Below are 25,899 nucleotides of genomic sequence, written 5' to 3' on the forward strand. Positions count from 1 at the left end.
TTGTTTCCTATCGCCTATGTGAGAACTAACTCAGTCTTTCTTTTTGGAACTCGTGACCATGTAGTCTGGAAGTCCTTAGCGGTGCCTCAACATCATCGTGTGGATAACACACTACTGAGCTTAATGACAAATTCCTCCAGCCAAATAAGCAAACAACTATATGTTTAGAGGGAGGTGCTGCCAAAATCATTTTAGTAAGGGGAGTTCAAACGCTTATGTTTTCATGCCCAAAAATTCACACTGTATACAATACAAGCCTTGAAAAGAAGGTGAGCGGGACGTGACGCGCAAGTAAGCTTCCAGGAAAATCAGCATTGGCAATAACATTCATAATGGAAAGCAGATATAAAAACATAAAGCAGTGATCGCTATTCTATTTAAAATCGAAATTCTAGCCTCCGTTGTTCGTCTCATCGGCAGACTGCAAAGATAACAAAATGGCAGGCATTTCTGTACCACAATACTAACAAAGCTGAAATTGTTACTGACGCAGAGAGTCTTTTATCGCTCATCGAAGACAACATAAACCGCTGTTCAAAGCTTGTGAAAAATCCTGCGGGCTATGCTGGTGTACATTCGGAATACGAGCGGCTTAAGTTTTACGAGGAATAACTCAGAGGATATGATCAGGTCCTTCACAGGTCTTCTCACAGGTCAATGCAGATGTCTTCTCGAGGGTTACTCAGACTCGCAAAAAAACTCATGATCGCATGTGTTGGCAGCTGCTAAAACAAGGCAGAAAGCATTGGCAGGAATTCTGCACTTCACTTACAACTGTAACACCTGAACCAAAATTATGGCACGTTCTGCACTGCTTAAGGGGCCCGTAGCGCAGCAACAGCCGTTCTAAACCTTAGCTACAGCTCAGAAAATGTCTGAAACAGACATGATCACATGTCACATTAACACCATGTCCCATTAACACGCTCAAAACGCTACGCTACTGAAACAGACATCGCGGACGAGTTTTGCCAGCTTTATGAATTCGGGTGCCTTTAATGCTAGGGCGTGTAATTACAGGCCCTGGTACAACAACTACTCAAAACTGAAAATTAACTGAAAGCGAACAACTACTTTCTGCAACAGCAACTTTGTTTCCTAACGCAATACAGCGCGCGATGCGCAACGACGGCCACCCAGCTTACCAGCGACATTCGGAAGTACACGGCAGCCAATGTGAACTAGGGGCGGCCGGTACATGGTAGGCATGGCTTTGCTTACAGAACGAAAAAGAACACACGTTCATTTTCTCCTTCGGCACGTACTACCTTCATTGCGTTAGCATTAGAAGTGGGAAAGCGGGAAAAAGTGTACGCGTGGTAGAGGTGTGTGTGTGCGTGTTCACAGATGTTTTACCTTTTCCACAGATTCATATATTCTGCGGAAAAGGTAAAACATCTGTGAACTCTTTCATCAGTCGGGGCTACATCACGAATTCGATGAACCATTTTCACTGGGTCAACTCAAGACCGCACTTGCATCTTGTCGTCAAATAGCTGCAGAACGGAATGATAGGGTTTCTTATGCTGCTTTGAAAAATCTCGGTCCTGTGAGCATCAATATTTTATTGAACATGCTTAAGGATATCTGGATAGCAGGATCCTGTCCTGCATCTTGGAAAATTACAACGGTGGTTCCTGTACCTAAACCTGGCAAATCTCCGCTATATCCGGATTTGACTTGCGAGTCTTACGACCTGCCTGTTGAAGCTAATGGAGACGGTGATAGACACGAGATGGCTCGGAATGCACCGTAGTAGAACCTGACAGCATGGCAGGCTTTCGCAAGCGCCGGTGTGCAATGGATGCTATACTAGATCTGGGGACGTATATAGAACAGGAACGAAGTGGCGGTAGGATCACCGTTTGCTGCGTTTCAAGACATTGAACAAGCCTTCGACGCAATGTGCGACGCGCACGTGCTTTAGGATTGATTGCATTAGGCATAACAGAACGAACACTTAGTTGAATCGCAGCGTACTTAAGGGACAGGAATATATTTATAGAAACAGCTGATGGTGAAAGCAAAGAACCACAAGTTACGCAAAGTATTTCGCAAGGAAGTGTAGCCAGTCCATTGCTTTTTAACTGTGTAATGGCTGAGTTGGCCCATATCTTGCCTACGGCTTTGGAGTACTCCCTTTTTGCAGGTGCCTTACGCGTGGTGTTACGCATATCGACTTGGTACCAGTGGTCAGATTATTTAGCAGAACGTACAAAAGGGCTCAAGACATTATTAATCAGTGCCTAAATAGGATAAGCATGAGTCTCTCTAATAAAAACAACTGCTATTCCTGCTTTCACCAGGATATACCAGAAAATGTTGAATTAAATCATGGCTCTAAGCGCTTGGCTCACAGCTCTTGGAGATTGTGCGGCAAAGCAAGCTTTGGGCGTCGTTCTTGACAGGCGGTTGTCATGGGCTCCGCACGTAAAAGCACTAGAAGAGAAATAGACTTCTCTTATCAACGTTCTTCATCGCTTTGCAGGATTCAGATGGGATGACATAACATCAGCCTTATTACACGCGCTCACTGTGCAATTATTAGACAAAGGACAGTATTTTTTGCATCAGTGTTTGCATCAGCACTATCATCGCATGGGCTGGCAGATTACCTGATTACCTCGGGCATTTGCCAGTATGTTGGTTAATCTCGTGTATCACTAGCCAGCTTTTCGGACGTTAAGATTTGTCAAAACATGTCACCAGTATTCTATTTTGGTTTGGCAGGCCAGCGTACCAATCAACCTCTTTATCAAGCAATTCATGATCGAAACGGGGCCTGCTTGCATGACATAATTGTAAAGCTCCCGAGTAATCTGCCTGTTCATGCATATTTGCCGCAAACTATTCAGGTCCTCCACGACTACTACTAATTTCAAACTAAAAATTGGCACTTACATTCTCGGTATAACTTGTAAGTGCGACATGTCAGTGATTGCAATCGAACAGTTAAGTTTTATTGCCAATTATTTCGACACTCGAAGTGCATTTTTTCCGTCGCCGTGGCCGTCGTAGTCGCCGTGAGGTTCCGTATAAAGTACAACGGCTATAAAATCGTCGCCGCGATCCGTGCGCTGTGTGTGCGAGTGAAAGCGTGCGAGGGTGAGCCGGCAACCGCAGCTTCATCTCGCGCACGCGAAAGAGGAAGGTGGCCTGTAGCGCACGCTCTTTGTTCACGCGCGAGGCACGGGGAGGAGGTGACGGCGACTGGAGGCGGTGCGGGCGTGCGTTCTGCTTCCGCGGCTGCTGCTCACGGAGCTATCTTGAAAGCGATGTGAGACGCGACCGAAGCGTGCGCCCGCGGAGGCTTCATCTTCAAAGCAACCTGCGAAGGGCCATACTGAATTCGCCGAATGTCGGTAGCTTCGTATGCGCTATGCTTTCGACGTTTAGTGGTTTAGTTCGCGTTGAGAGAGAGAGAGAAAGAAAGAAAGACAAGGAGGTTAGCCAGTGTGAATCTGGCTTGCTTACCCTGTACTGGGGAAAGGGCAAAGGGAATAAAAGATGATAGAAGAAAAAAAAAACATTGAAGTAAGAAAATTTGCGCAATAACGCGACCCTACGCGCTACAACGTTCAAAGCCGGTCGCACAATTCACAAGCCCTTAAAAACTTCAGCAGAGCCCTTAAGGCCTTGAGTGCCGAAGTCGTCTACACCAGTGTCCCTAAAACTTTTTCTTCTGTGAGGGGGCGATTGTCCAGTTTTTCAAGCGCAGTCGCAAGCACTTTTCTTGCCACATTGTAGCGGGGACAGTCACAGAGTAGGTGCTTGATTGTCTCCTCGCGGCCACAGTTGTCGCAAGCAGGGCTGTCAGCCATTCCAATGCGGAAGGAATAGGCGTTCGTGAATGCCACGCCGAGCCACAGGCGGCACAGAAGTGTTGCTTCCGCTCGTGGTAACCCTGGTGGAAGACGAGTTGCAGACATGGATCCAATCTGTGGAGGCGTGCGTTGCTGAAGTCACTGGTGTTCCACGAGTCTGCGTAAGCTCGCGTGCGAGGGAACGAAGTTTTGTGGCTGCGTCTGTTCTCGACAGTGGTATGGATACAATAGGGGCACCATCGTGGGCCGATCGGGCAGCGTCATCCGCACTGTGATTTCCCGAAGTTCGCGTTGAAGCGAGAGCCAGCGCGAAGGTCAATTTGCTCGGTGCCGCTGGCGCGCTTTCTCACTCCAGCGTTTTGACGAGCTCCCGCGGTCATCGAGCGAGATGTGTTCATGTTTACCTGTGCGCGCGTGATACCATGCTTGTTTATTTAATTAGTAAGCGAATATTTACGTTTATACGGACGATAAAACTACTATTCTTACTTCGGGTTCTACTAATTTGCTATCGCAATCGATGCTTCACCTTTCGGCAAAACTGCGACTTTTTTTTCACACCTCTTAACTACTTCAGGGCTCGTATTTCAAGTCTACACAGCCGATTCGTGTAAGAATGGGAGCTCTGCATCATCGTTCTTCATAACGGCGTATCAAGAGGGAAGAACATTTTGAAAGTGTCACTTTACAGCATCTACGATGGTATAGCTCTGTGCTATAGATTCGTCATTACGTTTCGTATGTCTACTCCACGAATATTTTGATAGGTTTTTCTGAAGTATTCACAAGCTTCGCTGTCGTGCATAGAGGAAATGAGCTTGGGAAAAGTAAACAGTGCAATGATGTACGAAATACAAAAAGGTTACACTACATCAAAATATTGTCCATTATATCGTGTTTCAGTGGCTACCAATTATTTGCAAAATGACACGGAACGTAACTGCAGATGACATGGCACGCGAAGCTCACTAAAATGGAGTACCATAGCTATTATCTCTAGCAGCGAGTGATGCGCGTGACCTTTGAAGCAAGCTCTCCGGTATCATGTCCATGGTTTAAAAATGCTGCGGAAAGCTCTGCATTATATACGATAGACGTTAACCATACCTAGAAAAGCAGCTGCTGAATAGAAACAGCAATTCATAGATTTCGTTAGCGCCGTGTACACTAAATGCTTCTTGTACAAGATGGGAAAAACTGACATTGATGTGTGTAAGGAGGCTGAAGAAGACAGAACATCTGTTGTTACACTCCAAAACTTATGTTCCTTGGAGATAAAATCCTGGGTGCATGGGCAACAGAACACTGTCGCGCAGTGTAGCACATGTATTGGTACCGGTTTTGAAGAATCGGGCCTACATGAACATTATTAGATTATAGTATCATTATACCTTTGATTCTACGCTGTATTTGCCGAAGGGATAGTTTTTGTTATACTTGTTTTATTCGCTGATATTATCGTGTTCCTCTGGTTTGTGTTTGAGTGCACTTTGTTTTCCACCAATGTCTACGTCACGTCACATGAGCGCTCGTACTTCTTGAACTACTCAATGACAGTTGTATTTGTTGTGTGTTTGTGATCTTTAGAACTGTTGTCACTACTGGCTTTTCTTATTCTTTGTCTGACACTTCTTCTTTAGCTCACATATGCGTTAAGTGTGCATGAATCGGCGGAGTCGTCTAACAGGCTTCATGTTCTCCTTGCATTCAGTTATATTATTTGAGCAAAAAAAGAAAGAAACAGCTTACATGCGTCACCATTTCTGAAACATTTTGCGAGTTCTTTATGGACCTGATCGCAGATATGTTGAATTTACGTCGATTGCATGGTTTAACATGTGCGCGCATGCACAAGATTTCCTGCCATTTGAACTCATCTTCATGAAACAAAGCCCTAGCGCTAAGTCACTCATTATATTTTGTTTAGTTTATAGGTCATTATTATGCCGGGCGTATAGAATATTGCAAAAATATCTTGAGAACTTCCTTAGTACAGTTGTACATATATTCTGTTTAAGAACCATGTGAATTGAGGTGATAGCATTTTACTATCAGTACCACCGCGCTAATCCATGGCACAAACTGGCGCAATTTTTAAGACTCTTTCAGGTCTAGGTCGGGTGCAGGGCTACAAATGTGTATATTCTCATGACTTCAGTATATACTCGTAGGTATAGCACATGCATGGAGCTAAACAAATGAAAATTACTAAAAACAAATAGTTGGCAGTTTCACCCGACGGCAGAACGTCGGAACAGATAGCGAGGTTACGCTGAAGCTCCTAGCGCGACGTTCTGCAAGACGCGCAGGCAACATGGCGCGACGCTGTAGGAGAGACAACAGCGGCAGCGCGTCAGAATAGCGCCATGGTTGTTTCCATGTGTGTCAAGAAGAAGTAGTGTATTGGGAGATGAGGTGTACCGAAAGCGGCTTGACGGGCGCACATCGGTGGTGTGCGAGAAGGGGCCGGCAGAAAGCCATCGGCGCTGGTAAGTGCCAAAAGGAAGGGTTATATACAGATTTAGCTCAGCGTCTACTGTCGTTTGCTCCGACCTGCTCGCGGTGTGGTACACACGCAAATGCTCCGAAGTAACACGTGCTTGCGCACGATGATCATGCCAGCACCGGTAGCCATAATGGTGAACTAGCTCCGGCAGAGGCGATCTTGTGGATCACGACGGTTCCTTCGTCAATTTCGCAGCCAAACATGCTGGGTATCTCTGGAGACCTAACCCTCCAGGCATTGCCCGTGCATGCATGTCGACGCCGTGATAGAACGACGGTTGCTATTGGAAAGAATAGCAAAGTATAGCGTTGCGTTGAAGGCGGTTTCAGAACGGCACGACCTATAACACAGCGCGAAAATGGGCGCAAGTAACGATACACACACATGAGCGCTTAGGGATTGCGTGTGTGTCGCGTTCCTTGTTGTGTACTCGCTCTTGCAGCGCTACACTCCATGCCACTGCAAGATGATCAACCAACAAGCACGCATCACGAACCGACCGCTGGCAGCGTGCCAGCAGTATTGCAGGCGTCGCAGCTCGATGGTGTACGAGTTGACGGAAGGCTTTGAATCTAGCACAGAAGGCCCGTATTGAAACCTTACGCCATGGACGCATGGACAAGCGGAACCATAGCAATTAGCAGCGTTTATCTATGTTCGTCGAGACCTGTTTCTTTCTGCATGTTCGAGTCTCTTCGAAAATGTTCGAAAAACTGCTTCGAAATGCAGGCTAATGATGGTAGATAAAGCGTCGTAAGCGAAGTCACAAGAACGTCTGAAGCCACACGCCCGAAGATCAGACAAATCAATGTGCTTACCCATCGTTCCTATGGTGGCTGAACGATCACAACGCCAGAGTTCCCTCTAGTAATTATTGTAGCAAACTCTGTAGTGCTTGGCACGCAGTAGGAGCCCTAATATGTGTGCACATGCCCACACTGGAAGCAAGAACGCTGCCCTGCTTTCGTCAGAGCCCATTGAGCAAAGTTGGTCGGTGCTTCTACTTGGCTTCATCCCATTTGCGGGCAAACGCACTGCGGGTCTCTGGAGGTATTCTAATTCTCCACGTACTGGCCGGGAATGCACGGTAAGTACCAGGATAGCACGACGATGCGGAGAGCATGGCAACTGGCGACGGCGCAGATGTGCTTTGGACGTCCGTATAATTGATTTCACAATAAATGCTGGCTGAGGTTTAACTCTTGTAAACTTGGTTATCACTAGCGAAAGGTCTGTTTGGTTTTACAAAGACTATGCACACAGTGTTTCATTAAAGTTCGGCTTCATTGCAAATCTGATGGTGTGTCCTTTTGTTTCTTGAATGGTGACAAAGAGGGTCTTTGCTTGAGATTTCACAGCCTGCCGTGTAGATATATCGACTGGATGATTGGATGTTGCTTGCGGTGAAGCGCACGCACAGACGGCCTAGCCGACGCGCCATCCATGGCGAGACTGAGCGACGAAGCGCCGGCGAAGCAGCCGTTAAACCTTCGCCTAGTCACGTGGTACCGTAGCGGCTAGGCTCCGAGCTAGCGCAGCTGCGAATCCTCTACGCAGTGGATCACGTGATGTGACGTCATATCTGCTACACTTGCGCTCCGGCGGCTCAAAGTCATTGCGACGGGATGAATCACCTTGCGAGACATGCCGTAGTAGAGCTTTCGCTGTAAAAAGTATGAAATTACGGTGCAGCTACAACAGAAATCACATGATTAGCCAGGTCCCAACAATCAGTGTACATATTTTGTGCAGTTATGACCCGCCCAAGTAGAAATGTTTACGCACGGCTTATATGTGCATAATTCGCCATGTAACACCTCATAAAGGTCTCTGTCAATAAGGTAACTATATAAAAATGATCTAAAATAAAATATAAATAAAATATCAATATAAATGAATATAAAAATAAATGAAACATGTTAGGCCTAACGTTAAGCGACAAGAAGCGTTGTGGATCAGAGAGCAAACGGGGATAGCCGATATTCTAATTGACATTAAGAGAAAAAAATGGACTTGGCCTGCCATGTAATGTGTAGGATGGATAACCGGTGGACCATTTGAGTTACAGAATGGATACCAAGAGAAAGGAAGCGCAGTCGAGGACTGCAGAAAGCTAGGCGGGGTGATGAAGTTAGGAAATTTGCAGGCGCAAGTTGGAATCAGCGCAAGATAGCGCAATTGGTCGTCCTTCGTCCTGCAGTGGACATAATATAGCCTGGTAATGATGATGATGATAAAAGATCATGCGTGGTGCGTATGCAACAATAAGAAGAATATGTTGAATAATCGCTTACGATATCATTTGGATATCCTCAATCAATATAGAGCTTTACCGGCTATAACTTCTTTACATCCCAGCCGCAATCCTATAACATGTCACCTCTTTGTTTTCTCTTTGTACAGGCGATGCTGTTTTCACTGAAGAGGAATTCCTCTGTTCAGGTTCATAATAGGCCCCAAGAACATCCTAAGCACCGCGGACTGCGTACACAAGTTTCAGTAAGTGTTCATTCATGATGAATCAATTTTTCAGTTTTCTCCGCGTCTCTGTAAACAGAACAGGTGCGGTGTGGTTGGCGGATCGAAGCTGGACAATCTCTTACTAGCTTCCGGTCATGGTACATTACACTTAGTTGGTTCGAAACTTTTTGTAGGACACAAAGAGTTGCACTAGGGTCTAGATTAGCCTATTTGTGCACTCTGTTAACTCCCAGCGAAGATTAATTGTGGTTTTAACTTGCCTGGACTTGACATTCCAACATCGGAATGGAAAACAGTGCGGTATGTGTTTTGTTGCGTCAAAAACACCCACAAGTCCCTGTTCTGAGTTTAATTATGCGAACAGAACTTTTTAGCCTGTCTGTCTAAGTCACTTTGGGTCTATATATATAGCCTCATTACGCCAATCCAAATAAAAAAAATATTGCCGAGATTACGACTCTCTCTAATGCGAATTTTGATCACAGCTGTTTGGGTCTTTTGAATTCGTGATAAATTGTGGCGAATAATTTTATTCCGAACGACAGGGTCCTCTCGGCGGTGGCCCGAGCCTCTGCTCGGGTAGCTCGTTTAGCAGCAGTGGCAGACGAAGCACTTCCAGCCGTTTCGTCGCTCATTGTTCAGAAAGAAAGCGTCAAAACGGGAACGTGTGTCTCGCGCCTAGTGCATTGTCTAGCGGTGGCGGTGCAGGCGAAGTAGCGCCTGCGCAGTGGGCCCAAACCTACGCCAGCGCTTTGTTTCTATATGGTATCGGTGGAGGCGCTGACATGCTGGTCGCCGCCGTGGAGCACGTCTCGTGCGGCACTCCACTTTCCTCCTCGCGGTCTCCTCACTCTCGCCTTCTTGATCCCCTTGCGGCGCTCAGCGTTTGCTCTTTCATACTTCGCTCTGCTCGTTCGCTCATTTACGCCGAGGGAGCCAATGCTGAACGCAGGAACGACGCCGAAGAGCTGCGTCCTAAGAAATCCTTAGGATTTCTGCGTCAAACCTGCGTCACACGGCTTCATTAATCATAGCACCCGAGCGTTTTCGCGCTGCGACAATAATTCATGGGGTTGCGAGACAGCAGTTCTCAGCGTTATCCCTCACCGGCGTGCCACATACCAAGGGACTAACTACGAACAGGAAACCGGAGGCCATCGTACCTTACGCACAGAAACTGCACGAGGAACAAAAAATACACAGGCATGCGTGAAATATCCTCCACGAAATTAAACGAAAATTTGTCACACATTACGGCTAAATAGGTATACTTACTTTGGACATATACAAAGAAAACGAGTGAGATAATTACCTCTGGAATACGTATAATATTGCATACACGTTTACTTCACGATAGGTCCAGGGACCACGCAAATGCGTGAAGAACACATTTCTCGGGCTACAATTCTAACAAAATCGGTGGGTTTTCTTTTGGATTTATTGCCATGAACTCTAGCATATGGTTTCTGGGCAATCCATCTTGCGGGGTGGCTCGCCGGCTGTGACGTTCCACTGCTGAGCAAGAAGCCACGTTTTCGAATCCCGGCTGTACGTAGGCCGCGTTCCGAGGAAGTAAAACGCGCCAGACTTAGTAAAGGTTGCCTTTTTCTGTGTCCTATGGCGGTCGCAGTGCGACATAAATGAACTTCGGTGTCATTCGTTATGTCGGATGCACAGTTGTGTGTTGCCTTGTCGTGCCCATAACTGCACCATATGTTCTAAAAATTATGTTCACGGCTTTGTCTACTTACCTAGATACATAGGTGTTCACTGGAAATTATGTGCCCCAATAGTACCGCTATATACCGGGTGATCATATAGAAACATCACTTTTGGCGATAACAGTTCTAGTTCTTGAGCTGGACCCGCCGCGGTGGCTTATCGTCTGTGGTTTTGCACTGGTACGCACGAGGTCGCGGGATCAGATCCCGGCTGTTGCGGCCGAATTTCGACGGGCGTGAAATGCAAAAACGCTAGTGTCCCGTGCATTGGGGGCACGTTAACGGTTTCTTGGGGGTCAAATTTATTCGGGAGCCCCCACTACGGTGTGCCTCGAAATCAAATAGTGTTTTGGCGCGTGAAAACTTCAAAATTCAATTCTTGAGTCGGATATTCAGCGAGGTGGACATGCACAAAAATCGAAGCATATATTTACTCATTAAAAATCTCTAATTAAATTCTTAAATAATTGCATCACGGCACACATTTGCAATTATGAATTGTAGCCGGTTGAATTCCACGATTTACCAAATGGAAATTTTCCAAAGTGACACCAATTTGGAAGTATATGCTGTTGAGCTCGCCGTAAAAAATGCACTGTAGTTCCGAAGCGTTGATAGATGGGCGAGTTGGTACGGGTTCATCTTCTTTAACAAGCTGCGCCGTAGGACGGTGCACGAAGAAACAAGTGAGACGAGTGCAGAGTAACATGTGATTTACTGAAAGCACGTAATCCACCTTAATCCTGTCCAGCCTGGGTGACGTGTCACCATTATTGTTACAACCTAGCAAGAAAACCTTTACACAAAACCTTAAAATAACCAGGCTATACGTGGAAGTCCACGTGAGACAACGGTAGCACGTGGATCTTAGATACGCATAATCCATATTAGATAGAATAGTTGACGGGTGTCGAATTCTTTTTTTACGTGCTTTCAATAAACCAGTTGTTAGTCTGTGCTTGTCTGTCTCACTTCTTTTCTCGTGTCCCGTGCTACGGCGCAGTTTGTTAAAGAAGGTGAAGTGTTGTCCACTTACGTTTTCAAGCGAATGATCTTGTATGCACTGAAGCCCAAAAGTAAGCCGAACGCCCATGTATTCTGTTTAACATTTTTGGAAATATTGGACGATATGTGTATGGAAAGTGGTGTAATCCTCGAGATTCGTTTCAGGTCGATACGTCTTGTAAAATCACTGTCGACAACTCAGAAATTTAATGTGTGCCATAAGTAAATAATTAAGAAGTTAATTAGTCAATTTTATTTCATCAATTGAATATGTGGTTTGATTTCTCGTGCTAGAAGTGTCCGCCTCTTCGAATAATCCAGCTCAAGGACAAGAATTATGCTAGCTGCTACAGGCGATTTTTTAACATCCCTGTAAACTTAAAAATGATCACCCCGTTTATAACGGTAAGTCTGTACGCATATATGTATGTATGTATGTATGTATGTATGTATGTATGTATGTATGTATGTATGTATGTATGTATGTATGTATGTATGTAGTATGTATGTATGTATGTATGTATGTATGCACGGTATGTTGTTTGTGGACACATACGCGTTCGCACATATGCGACCTCGTGTGTTTACGTATACGCGCAATACATATAAGGTCGTTCTCAAAGACGTGTCGCGAAGTACCCGGTCATAGTATGACAGTATACATGTTTATCTTTCGCCGGGGGCCGTTTTCCACCGGCTAACAAATGTTAAACGTTATCGCTCGGTGCAGCACGCGCCTGCATCGGAAGCTTCTCGAACGTTATCGACGCTTCTATCTGTCGTCTGTCGTCCCCGACGCTCATATAATCTGATTGTATCAGCGACGCGAATTGTCTAGAACATTCTGGAAGGCACGTGGGCACCAGGGATTACTCTGGAACCTTCGATGACGCATGTATAAAAGCCGACGTGTTTCGCCGCTGATCAGATTTCGACGATCGCCGACTGTCTTCGCCGCTATTGTTGTGCTTCGAGTGTAGCTTGCTTTTGTGGGCACACGTTCGCCCAATAAAGAATCAGGTTCGTCATACACAGTTTTACGACTGTTTTCTTAAGCGTCACTACTACGTGACAGTATTGTGCGATGCCTTGTTTGCCTTGATTGTTCGTGTCTGAGCATCGCAGCTACCCAAAGTATGATTATTCTGGCAATCGCGGTCTTTAGGTGCCATTATTTGATGGGGTTAAAGAGAAGGATCAAACACGTAGCAATGCTGGTCTCTTTTCTTTGTTTCGTTTTTTTTTTCATGAGATAGGTCATCCTTTGGCCGGCAGCCATTACTATATCAAGTTGTTAAAATGTTATTGAACTTTGTGACGTGACGTTACTAGCTTTTGGCCAGTAAATGATGCGACCTTTTTTCTATACATAGAAATCTGGTGCTACAGTACTCCAGGAAAGATGATGATCAGGGGTAGTGTATGGGCTTTCAAAAAGATTATGCGGCTATCTTCAGGAAAAACATATGGGTTACGTTATTGAAGCGCACGGTATTATCTGCGCCTAAGTGTGTTACGTTGCAGCGTTTCAATGTTTCATTGCAGCTTTTACTCGTTTTAGATCGCCGACTAATACATTTTATCACACAATTTTAGTGCATTGATTCTACGACAGCGCATCCTGTAATTCTCTCGCGTGACATGGACTAACATTCAGCATCCTAAACACATTTTTTCTTTTATTAAATGGACACTCCAGGCGCATTTTTACCATCGTCGTCGCCGTAATGTTCCGTATAAAGTCCAAGGGCGATAACACCGTCGCCGCGCGCCGCATGCTGCAGGTGCCAGTAAAAGCGCGTGAGTGGAGCCGACGATCGCAGCTCAATCTCGCGCACGCAGGAGGTGAAAGCAAGGAGGAATTGCGTCGTCTCCCGCCGCGCGCATGGCGATAAGTGGTTCTTGAGGGAAAGGAAAGGTTGGCGCTATCTTCTGCAGCCAACCTTTCCCTTTGCCTCAAGAACCACTTATCGCCATGCGCGCGGCGGGAGACGGCGCAATTCCTCCCTGCTTTCACCTCCTGCGTGCGCGAGATTGAGCTGCGATCGTCGGCTCCACTCACGCGCCGCGCGCATGGCGCCGGGGGCAGGGGAGGGAGGGGGCGGCGTTGTATTCCGGCAGCAACTGCGCATTGCGCGGCCGCGCGCCCTATCTTGAAAGCGATCTGCATCGGGGGCTGAGTCTAGGTGCGTCGGCGGCTCATACCTTTGTGCGTGCTGCATTCTTGCCGTTCAGTTGGCGTTGAAGCGATTCACAGCACGAAGGTGACTTCGCGCGCAGCTGCTGCCGCGCTTCTCGCGTCAGTGCTTCGAGAGCGAGTGTCAGTGGTCATCGAGTGTGACGTGTTCATGTTTGCCTGTGTGCGCTGACAGCATGCTTGTTCATTTAGATCGTAAGTTTATACGGCTGGTAAAACTACTGTCCTTACTTCGTAGAGGTGTCTACACATTGTCTATCCCAATCGATAGTTCACCTTTCGGGTGAAACCGTGGATTTTTATTGTTCTGCAAGGAATTCAGTGCTAAAAATAAAGGTAATTGAAGATAATACTAACAATAGAATTAATTACGCTAATAGTTATATTACCGTGATGATTAAAGTGGATATGCTGTTAGTAGAAAGAAATAGGAAGTCCAGAGAAGTATAGGAGCAACCATGTCAGCAAAGCCACCTTTTGTGTAGTGCACGGATATTAGCGCCTGATAGCACTGACTGATTTGTACATAAAATTACATAAAACTTACGTTATGCACAATGTATTTCCTGAGTTCAGACGGATCTGCTTACAGTTATGTCTATTATGCCACTTCGGTGACTTTAGGCGGTTTTATTCATCGGCTTGTGTTTGTTTTATTTTTACGCAATGCTCTTCATTTGTTTGATAACATTATAACTCCGTAGCCATTATTTTATTACAATCAGCAAACGTGCTTCAGGTGCTTCTTTTCACTATGCTTCATTCTCTTTCGTTTTCTACCGAGCTGCCTTTAAAAGTAGTGTGATACAGGCCGCTTCATTAGTTTGCGAATCAATTGAAATACGATAAACGCTGGCAGGAAAGAGTAGCCTGAACGAACGCACTGTGGCACTCTAAGTGAACGCTCGCAGTTCCGTGCTTTCTAATGTCGAGATTCGCTTCTTTCAAAAGTGATTTCTTCCACGCAAGGGGGACATGAATACGTCTGTAATAAACGCAAGGTACAGCAGGCGTATGCATTTTTTAGAGGGCAGCTGTTAGACGCCCGTTCCTGCGTCGAGTGTTGGCGTTCCCGGCGTAACCGAGCGAACGAGCGCAGTGGATGAATTAGCGAATGCGGAGGGCAGCGGGGGAAGAAAAAGTGGTGGAAAGGAGGAAAGCGGAGGAGGAGGTCGGAGAGGAAGCATGAGGGAAAGCGGCAGAGGTATGGCGAAATCGTGAGAAGAAAAGCGTAGTATAGCTCAAGACAGGCACTGCGCTGACGATCGTTACGAGATGACGCCAGAATAGCGCGCATCGTCTGCGGCGGCGGTTGCTGTGAATCGCGCCCACGCGTCACTCACGCGCTGGGTCTCGCGATCTGCAGGTTAGCGAGGAAGTAGCGCCACACTTCTCTCCACTTGCAACGTGCTGGACGAGACAGATTGTCCGTGCTAGCCAACATATCGCGAGCTGAAAACACGTATAGAGCAGCACTCAAATTTCGCATTAGGGAGCAGCGTGATCGTCGGTGATTTTTATTGCGATAGCTATCATATGGACACTTCAACCGGATTTCTGCGGTCGGCGTCGCCGTCGCCGTGAGGTCCCGTATAAAGTCCAAGGGCGATAAGATCGTCGCCGCGCGCCGTATGCGCGAGTGAAAGCGCGCGCAGGACGCGCGCTATCACGGAGAGCCAACGCACGGCGGAAAGCAAACGCGACCGTCGCGCGAAAGGCCGTGGGGTATGGGAGAGAGGGAGGCGGGGTGACGCTGTGCTCGGGCACCAAATGCTTATCTTGCAACTGGGCGCAAGGGGAACTGGCCACTCAATCTACCACGCGAAAGCAAAAAACGGGAAGGCAGCGCGGGTGGGAGGGGAGGGGCGGCAGCTTCTACTCTGCCAACAACTGCGTTTGTATTTTTCCCGGCTGTGGCGGTCGCCCGCGCCGCCTCTTAAAAGCCATCTCCACACGGCTCTGACCTTTGTTTCCGTTGAAGCGATAAACCGCACGAACCTTCGCCCGCTGCGGCGGCTGCGCTTGCTGCCAGCGTTTTGACAGTCGTTGTCTGCGGTCATTCAGCGTGATCTATTCATGCTTGCTTGTGCGCGCTGACCACGCTTGCTAATTCAGTTAGTAAGCGAATGTGTCCAAGTTTATGCAGCCGATAAAACTACTATCCCTACTGCGAATAGCTATCTACTAATGTGCTATCGCAATTGATGCTTCGCCTTTCAGGCGAAGCTGCGACATTTTTCTTTCTATCATCTAATTGTAATCAATTGTTATCCTTTATTTCGATATCAATTTATACGCACACATGAGGCACGTCCGCTCGTCGTCGCCGTGCTGTCACGGTGGGACTGCACGTGAAGGGTCAGAGCGTCTCCAGAGACGTGCAGTGCGTTAGGAACGAAACGCGAGAAAGTCACGTGGGCGCGCCGTCACGCACCAGTCAATCGGCTCTGCCAGAGCCAGAGCAGCATTCGCGCTTCCATTGCAGGAATGACCGTTGTGCCCACACATGTTAGCTTTCCAGGGGAGGTATTCTGTAAGAGTCCACCTAGTGAACATGCTCATTTCGTCTGTTGCACTGATCGGCTGTGGCGCCTGGTTGCTGCAGACATGCAGCCCAGCCCAGCCGATCAGAACTTCAACAGCAGACTAAATAGAAATGTCCACCAGGTGGACTCTACTGAATACCTCCCCTGGTGAGCAGCCTTGTACATACCATATGTGACAGTCGGGTAAGGTAGAATGACGTCACGGATCGTATTGCACGGGCCTGTGCCATCTAGGGGGCGTTGGCTTGCACCGTCGATACCTGGCGGGCCATTCTGCAAGTGTACACCTACTGGACTTGTCGAATTAGTCTGCTGCTGAAGTGTTGATTGGCTGGGAGCGCCCGTCTATTTTTGACGTGTACCCCAGCCCAGCCAATCAGACTTTCAGCAGCAGACGAAATGTACATGTCCACTAGGTGGACACCTACATAATGTCTCCGCCCCCAGGACCGCACGGCGATGGCGCCATATAAACAAGAATGCTGCGCGTGTATTTTGGAGCTGTGCCCGCGTGCAACAGCCGCAGCAATGCAGCAATCGCATGCAGGCGCGGTGAAGTGGACGTCACAGAGGCACCGCATAAATGGCAAAGCGCGCACTGGTGGCGGCGCTTCTAAAAGAATTCCCACATTTTCAACCACGTTAGTTTATTAGTTGCTGAGGAAAATAAAACGTAAATACTGTATATTTACATCGGCGTAACAAAAAGAAAAAAAGCAACGACCGCTGAGTGTTAAATCTTACTTGTTTCCCTTCTTTCTCTGCCGCGTGGAAAAGGCGAAATCGTCGCACGTGAAGCAGGAAGCTACGCTCACGGAGTATTACAGTGAATCCAGGGCTATGTGACGCGTTGCTAAGTTGCAGTCGTTTTCTCTCCTTTTTTTGTCACCATTTCATTTTCAACGAGAATTATAACAAATATTCGTCTTTTCTTCCAGAGGTGAAAAGGCTTCAAAACTCTTTGTTCGTCTTGGGGTCCTGGACCGGAGCATCTTAGAAAACTCTCCTGTTCATCAGAACTACACTGTAGACAAGGTAATACACAAATACGCATAAATTGAAAAAAAAAAAAAAAACTCAAGGCGTGCCAAAAAGCAAAAAAAAAAAATGGGAAACTTATTAGGCGATGTATCGAAGTTTCTTACAAGCTTGACAGTGCATATTCGGATAAATGGGGAAATGCAAGAACGCCCATGTACCATGCCTTAGGTGCACGTTGAAGAACCCCAGGTGCTCTATAGGTGGATCCGGAGTCCCCTACTATGCCTTGCTTCATACTCATACACTGGTTCTAGCGCGTAAAACTCCAGAATTTACTGTGAACCTCATAACACTAAAAAGGCAGATACAGAGACTACCAGACATGCAGTATCAATGCATTGGCCCAGAATATAATTTCAGTAGTTGGGAGAAATATGTGCTGTGGTTTTGCGCAGGGACATTTTGTAGCGTTAGCTACACTGGCCTAGCCAAGCCCGTTTCGCGCGGCACATCAAGAGCCGTGCTGCGCATGCGCAAGGATCAGTGATGTCACACGGTTTGCGCACCGGAGAGCCACCGGAGCCGGCACCTCTCGCGCACTCCGCCGCCGCCGCGCGCGACTCACCGCCGCCGGTCTGCGCATTCCAGAGGAGTGACGTCGTAGCCGTGGTAGACGCACTGGCGCCGGCGCGCTCGCTGTGCAGTCGCCGTCTGACACTGCGCTGGAGCCGCTGCGCTTCTGACTGGCGTTTGCCAGTGTGGTATAGCCATGGAGAAGGAGAGCGCAAATGCTGCTCAACAGCGCAGTAGAACGGAGAAGCTTGACTCATCGGATCCCGAAGTAGTTGCCTGGCAATTAGCGGTTGAGCGTAGGAGGAATGAATACATGTGCCACATAATACGTATACCGCGTGTGTGTCATTGGAGCAGCAGTAAGCATGACAATCAAGCTAATCCTTGACAATCTAGACAACCAGGAAAGCTAAGAATAATCAGCTGAACCTTTGCTAACGCTACGTATATCCTGGCATAGCCGAGCTAAGCCACTGCAACTTTTTTCTAACAGAATTGAACAGCGCTAAAGACAAGGCGAAATTAATGCGACTGAAGCGCTAACACCAGTGTTTTACAGCCAAGCTGTTAAGAGCTCAGTCTCCGATGGTCGTGTCCACGTGTAGAAAGAAACTCTCATTGGCTCGAGCATTTTTATTGCGATAGCAATTATATGGACACTCAAAGCAGATTTCTGCCGTCGGCGTCGCCGTCGCCGTCGCCGTGAGGTTCTGTATGACGTCATTTGGAGATGAAATCGTCGCCGCGCGCCGAACGCTGTATGTGCGAGTGAAAGGGAGCGAGGGGCGCGTCTTTCACGGGGAGTGAACGCACGGCGGAGAACAAACGGAGGAGGAGGTGTTTATTAAACATAAGGAAGAGACACTTAATTCTGCAGCCCATAAGGGAGCACGGCGCAGCGTCGTAGGGGATAGATCAAACGCGCGTTCTGCGCCGTGCTCGCTTAAGGGCTGCAGAAGTAGGCGTCTCTTTTCTCCTTTACAATCACCATATATGTAGAGCAAACGTGCCTTCTTCAGACGCGCGAGAGGCCGTGGGGGAGGGGGAGGGAAGGGAGGCGACGTTTAGCTGCGGCACCAAGTGCCTATTTATATCAGAGGCTCCGGCAACAGTCACCAACGCCGCACGCATTTTGAGCTAACGCGGGCAAAACGCCGATGGCGTCGACAACAGTTCTGCGTGTTGCCGATGCTGCTGCATGTCCAAGTTTATACAGTTGATAAAGCTAATATCATTACTCCGTATAGCTCTCTACAAGTTTGCTATCGCAATTGATGCTTCGCCTTTCAGGTGAAACTGCGACAACTTTTTTGTTTCGCACTTTGAATATTTCAGTCTGAGAAGATTTAAAATAAAAGGCATGCGCTGCCGGTGTTTTGTTTCATGACAGTTGTTTATGGCCTGTCATTCTCAAAATTCTGAGGAGCTGTATAAACTTGGACATGTAGCAGCACAGCAACGCGCAGAACTGTTGTCGACGGCGACTGCGTTTTGCCCGCGTTCGCACCGAACGCGCGCGGCATTGGTGACGTGTTTATGAAGAATGTGTCAACTTTTGCCGTACACCCTATGGCGGTGTACCGTAGCGACCATAAGGCGACCATTCCTGTGGTCACTAAATAAACGAAAACCACCGGATCATATATATTTCTCTTTCTTTAATAGTTCATATAACCAATTACACCATCACAGCTCAATAGTCATAATTGGAAACACATAATTCGAACCGTAGTACAGCTTCGCTGCTCTTCCATCTCCACCCTAGTGGAAGGGCTGACAGATTTTTTTCTTTTTGCATATGAACTGCAATATATAGCAAGGAGAATCTGCGCAGACAAAGCAAGAACACCAACTGATAAAACTCCACTGTTGTCAGTAGATTATCACGCATTCGATAAATAGCGCCTTTCACTACAATGTGGATATATTGAGGGCACGCTAGCACAAGCTTTCCCGTGTTGGTATATATAAAAAGCGTCGTGCATCTCATGCGTACTTTGTTCTGTCTAGTGACCTGAAAACGTGCAGTTTACCAACCACCTTTTTTACATTGTTCAACCAAGTGACTAGCAACTGAGCCTATCAGAGCCAGCAGGGGGAGAAGAAAGGCGGTTTACTGTAGCCTTTGCAATTGGCGTAGGAAACTACTAGTCATGTGATGATGGCACGGCCGCGTGAAAGCTTTTAACAGCGAAGCTGTTTAAGCCAGCCGTAATTTGTGGTGCGTAGCCGTGGTAGCCATGGCAACACGAAAAAGGAAGAGGAGGAGATTCGCACGCGGTCTCCTCCTTGCCAGCTTCCTGCCATGAGAAAAGCCTGGAGAAAAAAACAATGGCGAAAGCTTGTACTAGGCCGCGCAAAGCTCAAGACACAGCGAAGCTGGCTGATTGATACCGAGTGCTAGCCTCCAACGCGTTCGGCATCGGCAAGTGACAGCGTTCTTGGCACTGTACCAAACTTGGTTAGCCTGCCTGCGTTTGTGGCATGCCAGGAGCGCTGTCGTTAGTAGGCGCCCACGCGTCCAGCGCTAGTCACGCGAAATGTCGCGAAAGGGAAGGTACCTCCGAAAATGATCGTTCGAGAATACCTTCCTACATGCATAGGTAAGTTAAACAAAGTTAAGACCTAGCAGCAACCAAGTTCATACCTAGCAGTAGCAGCCAGTAAGCTTCGCTGTGCCTAAGCTTTGCGCGACGAGTGCAAGCTTGCCTTTTTTTTAACATTGTAATAATGATTGTACAGCAATACCTGAACGTCATAAAACCTCTTGATGTCAACGAATTCTTGAAAACTGTACGATTTTATGTTTCTATAGAGAGCAACGTGCCCGTGAAATTAACGAAGCTTTTCAGATATACCAACAAGGTGGTGCTTTCGTTAGCGTGCCTTCAGAATTGCCGCACTTTAGCTAAATGCGCTTTTTATCGAAAGCGTGGCAGCCTGCCGAGAACAGTCGCGAGCTATTTTTATGTGCTCAGCGCTGGTTTTCACTCCTGCATATGGCACTTGAATACAGTCTCGTAGTTAGTGCTGTGTCAGCCGCCTTTACTTCGTCCCGTCTGTAGCGCTGTTGGATTCCCCTCTAAAAATGCACCAACTAGACCAAATCAGCTCACTTCTGTAGGAGTAATTCTTGCATAAAACAATTGGTGCCACATACATTTCCCAGAGATCCCTAAGTACCGTAGTTACTTAAGATGTGCATGTATGGAACTTGCTGTATGAACTTGACAAAGTGACGTGCTTATTTCCGTCATTAGCACAGAACGTAACCTGATTACCTTTTTCAATTATCAGAGACTCGAGAACCACATACCAGCGATAAAAAAGGGCAAACAGAGCATTCAATTTGAGCTGTTTCAGGCAGGTATGCCTGCAGGGGCAGAATTTTGGCAAGAAATCATGCCAGAAAACAAGTGCCTTCACAGTACATCAGCCATGTACCTCCACAAATTAAAATACTATGCGCAACATTTGCTTCGTATCACTTTTCATGACGTTTGTCATAGGTGAAAAGCTTGTAAGAGCGCACAATGTCACTTTGAAAGAACAGATGGGTTTACAGGTGCTTTCAACCTAGGAGCATATGGAGCATTTCTTTGTAATTTACGAAAGTATTTTTCTAGAGAGTTGCTGCATTAGATCATGCATAATTTATCAGTTGTATTTTTTTCAAACGAAGTGATTAGGTCACTTTAAGACGGCACATTGGCAAGACGAAGCGGTAAATGCCAGTGATTGAATGAGAAATATTTACCTTGTAAATCATCCTCCGGACGAAAATATAGATTGTCCAGGTAAATTAAAGCGTCTAAGGCTTTAGAATTAACATATATTTGGAAGATATTCCCAATGTAAATAATTACGCCATCACCAGAATTTTCCCACTGTCATCCATTCATACCATCAGAACGATATAAACCTTTAGGTAAATGCAACATAATTTTGGTAGGCAGAATGCTTTCATCGCCTGGAACACAACTTTCGTCGATAGAGTTTTGTTATTTGTGCATTTGATGCAACCCATGTATAGTGAACGTGCTGCAACGTTCATATTTGATGAAGTATCTTGTAGGAATGTTTGTGCAGTTTTTCGTGCAATAGAAGCCCAGAGACGCCTCAAGTCTTCCCGTTTTTTCGTGCCTGTTTGAATTCCGCATAGGAATGGAATAGTAAAAAAAAAAGAAAAGGAAGGGTGGGGATGGGAAGGGTGGGGTGGAAAGGAAAATACCGTTAATTATGCTTGTTACTGTCTCTTGGTTTCTAATTACCCAGTTGGGGAAAGCTATGGTTACTCTGCCCTAACGATGTATTAACACACCAAGAAATTTCCATCCACCGAACGATAGCAGAATATCGAAACGCGATAAAGGTAGCCACATCGGAGTACGAATTTTACAGTCGACGGAAGATTTGGGTTGTTCGAAGGTATCGGCCGGCGTTGTGCAGTGTTATTTATGTGTGAAGCGTGGTAAGGGCCACCTTGAAAGGAGAAATTGTTATCCCTCGATATGTAGAACGAAGCTACATTGCAGCCCGGTACACTTTTATCACAAAGAAAATTTGGCAGTCCAAGAAAAATTCGTCCTGGTACGGGAGGATCAAACACTCGACAGACGCCTTTCCGGGGCGGTCACTCTACCATCTGAGCTGTACCAGGAGGCTGGCAGATCTCAGCACGAGGGCTGAGAAACCCTTACGGGCTTTCTGTGTAGCTTCGTGTTACGTACGAGTGGATCAAACATTTTTTTTTTGTTTTCACGAACCTTCCTCCAGCTTGGCACTTCCGCAGAAAATAGTTGCCACTTTTCCGCCAGTTCTGCTTGGCTAAGTTGCAGTCGATAAGACATTGCGTGCTGTGGGCAGGGGATACAAATGCTACTTAATGCCTTGGCAAATAAATTTTTGAGACCGCGGATATACATATAAGGAAATATAAGGAGAAGCCTTTAAGAGGTGAAATATGGGCGAATTCGTAACAATTTACACTTGACTTGAAGCGCCAGAAGAGGAGGACACAAGAAAGGAAGACCTGACAGTACGAGCGCTAAGTTCAAACTGAAGTTTATTCTTAGAAAACCACGGCCTGTCTGTCCGATGTATTTTCTTTTTGCATAAAAAAGGAATGAGGGAGCCTCCTCATTCCTTTTATGTAGACAAAAGTACATCGGGCAGACATGCCACTGCCTAACCATTAGGCTCAGAAATCACAAAAGCTCCCCAAGGGGTCACCACATTCGCAGCTTGCCGTACACTGCCGGCAAGGCGGATGTAAACCCGTTCTACGCTACACGTCAGTCCTATTTCGCCACCGAGTTAGGACAAGTAGTGAGGTTGTAGAAGCTTTGTACATTAAATAAAAGGAAAAGAAAAACGGTTCCACGTGTGTCAGCCAGCCCTCGATTAACCTTGACGCAAGTGAAATAGCGTATCTCGACAAAGCGTTTTCCGCTGCAAATCCAACACTATCAGTGCCCACATGATAAGAGCCTGATTCAGAGCTTAGTTATATGTCTTACGCTGTCGGAGCGTTGGGTTTCTTGTGTTTTTTATGCGCATATCGTTGTCCCGATTGAATTTTACAACTATCCTAAACTTTGCGGGGGGTTTGGAGCACACTTGCGCAATGATATACTTTGCTTCTGACACGCGTCGACTGATAAGCAGGCGTGCTTTTCTGAGCTGTAGTTTGAAGTGAGCGCTCGACCTGTGTGGTCTTCCTTTCTTGTGTTCTCCTTTTCTTGCGCTTCAAGTCAAGTATTAATAAGGAGAAGAATGATGCAGTACCTCAATATAGCACCGCAAATCACATAGGCCAAATACGTAGTTCGAGACGATCATGAAGCACTTTAAGTACTTATTAGTAAGTTCTTAGTGCACTTTGTAACTGACACTGTGTACATGATGGTTCGGTCTGTTCTTTGGCTGCGTTTACCATGACAAGCAGCTCACCCAACAACGCGTTTTCACCGATAATGTAGTAGTTGTGTTTACAAAGAACAGTTTAAACCCCCTTGAAATCATGGGGTAGAAGAAATTGGTGTCAATGGAAGGTTTCCGCCGCTTGGCTCACCGGTTGTCGCCATATCACGAAGCGCTACATATTATCGCCGGGCTTGTACATGTAATACGTGTTATTAAAAAGTTAGAACGGGATTCAACCTACAGTTGAAGTTGATGAAAGACGATGTCTTCATGAGCGAGTTGAGGGTGAGACAGGGGTGGAGTCATTGCGCACGGCACTCTATACTGTCACTCATTGCGTAATGGAAGTAGGAGGAGGAACGAACTGATTAATTTTTTATACGGCACTATCTTAGCGATTGGCCCCCATTTTTAGACTGCAGAACCTTAGAGATCTGTCCATATTTTTTACTTAAATATAATGAAATTTTAACAAGAGTTATTATATTTCCGGAGTTTCTCAAGAAAAAAATTCCATTTGATTCGAAAGCCCGCCGTAGTGTAAGAAAAACCGTCCGTTCCGTATTTGTTACAATAATATGTTTCTTTGCTATATTCAAATCCAAAATTCGGCCTCCCTTCAAATCCCTACTTCGGGCAATTTAATTTGTTAAGTATTTATTATATATAGATATAACTTCAAATACACTGTCATTTAGGTCCGGTATGCACGTAGCTCAGAAAGAAGGAGCACACATACGAACAATGCATTGGATATCCTGACGTTTCGGCCGTGGCACGGCCTTCATCGGAGTGTTGAAGGCTGTGCCACGGCCGAAAAATATGCCACTAAACATTGATTTTGCGTACGTGCCCTCCTTGTCCTTGCCCTTTGTTGTCCTTGGTGTCTATGTTTGTTGGCTTCTTATGATATGATTAAAAAATCGGGCCCTTCGGTTCCCTTTCTTCTCGTTCATATCATATACGAGGGTCTCGAATCCGACAACATTGATGCCTTCAGAAAGCATGCGTGGGTTTATTGACCAGTTGCCTTCCCCCGAAAAGATCACGTACCCGTGACGCCTGCGGCAGAAAGGATGTTCCACATCCGCCGCCAAGGCTTGTGAGTGGTTGCGCTGGCTAACAAATCAAGGGTTAGTTCTAATAGTAAAACATAAATGGCCCAGAAAGTGGACGGGAAAACGGAGCCGCGGTAGCTTAATGGTAAGATTATCGCACGCGTAATGCGCAGACGTGGGTTCGTTCCCCGCCTGCGGCAAGTTGTTTTTTTTTTTTCATCCACTTTCATTTCCATTTCTGTATCATTTCTTTAATTCAATTAGTACGTACAAGTAATTTCCCGTATGTTGTCCTTGGTGTCAATGCTTGTTGGCTTCTTATACGATATATATATATATATATATATATATATATATATATATATATTTGTTGCGTGTCAACGCGAACAAGAGACAACACGTTGAACAAGACGGCGGAACAGCTTTAGAAAAACAACAGACGTCTTCTTCGTCTTCGAGTTCCCCCTGTCCCACTACGCGGAGCACGTTAAAGCACATATCGTCATCGTAGTCTAAATGTCTACATAGAGCACGCGTCATTTGCTCTCCCTCGAAAAGAGCATCGCCCCGATGCTAAACAAAAAGTTCGCTTGGTGAACACGATAAGTCCCTGGTACAGTCACTCGCTGACGTAGGGCTTCATGCGCACTACGGGCAGAAGTTCAGAACTGTGTTAGCGGCGCTTTGTGCAGTACGGGCTATCTGGAACGACCTCGTATGTGACGTCACTTAGCCGACGGAGCACTTTATAGGGTCCGAAATATCGCCTCAGCAGCTTCTCGGATAGTCCCCGTTTTCGTATAGGCGTCCAGACCCATACTCTGTCACCGGTGTCGTAAGTTACAGGCCTATGACGGGCATTATAGCGACCTGCATCGTATTCTTGCTGCAGGTATACTCGCATGCGTGTGAGCTGCCTGGCTTCTTCTGCACGTTGCGTAAACGCATCGGCATCCGTGTCAATGTCGTCAGGTTCGTCTGGTAGCTTGGCGTCGAGCATCGTCCTTACTTCGCGTCCGTGGACAAGGCGGAATGGAGTCATCCGTGTAGTTTCTTGTTTAGCCGTATTATAAGCAAACGTG

General features: G+C 46.5%; 1 protein-coding gene across 1 annotated transcript in view; it reads left to right on the top strand.

Moving 5' to 3' along the window:
- LOC119454610 (phenoloxidase-activating factor 2-like) overlaps positions 1-25,899 on the top strand; it is a 68,293-nt gene that overhangs the window by 25,141 nt on the left and 17,253 nt on the right. Inside the window, exons 4-6 of the mRNA XM_049668130.1 lie at positions 6,773-6,918; positions 8,773-8,829; positions 17,219-17,315. Coding sequence (XP_049524087.1) covers positions 6,773-6,918; positions 8,773-8,829; positions 17,219-17,315 — 300 coding nt within the window. The remainder of the gene's footprint in view (positions 1-6,772; positions 6,919-8,772; positions 8,830-17,218; positions 17,316-25,899) is intronic.

This window comes from Dermacentor silvarum, chromosome 5 (genome assembly GCF_013339745.2).
Source record: "Dermacentor silvarum isolate Dsil-2018 chromosome 5, BIME_Dsil_1.4, whole genome shotgun sequence".
Lineage (NCBI taxonomy): Eukaryota > Metazoa > Arthropoda > Arachnida > Ixodida > Ixodidae > Dermacentor > Dermacentor silvarum.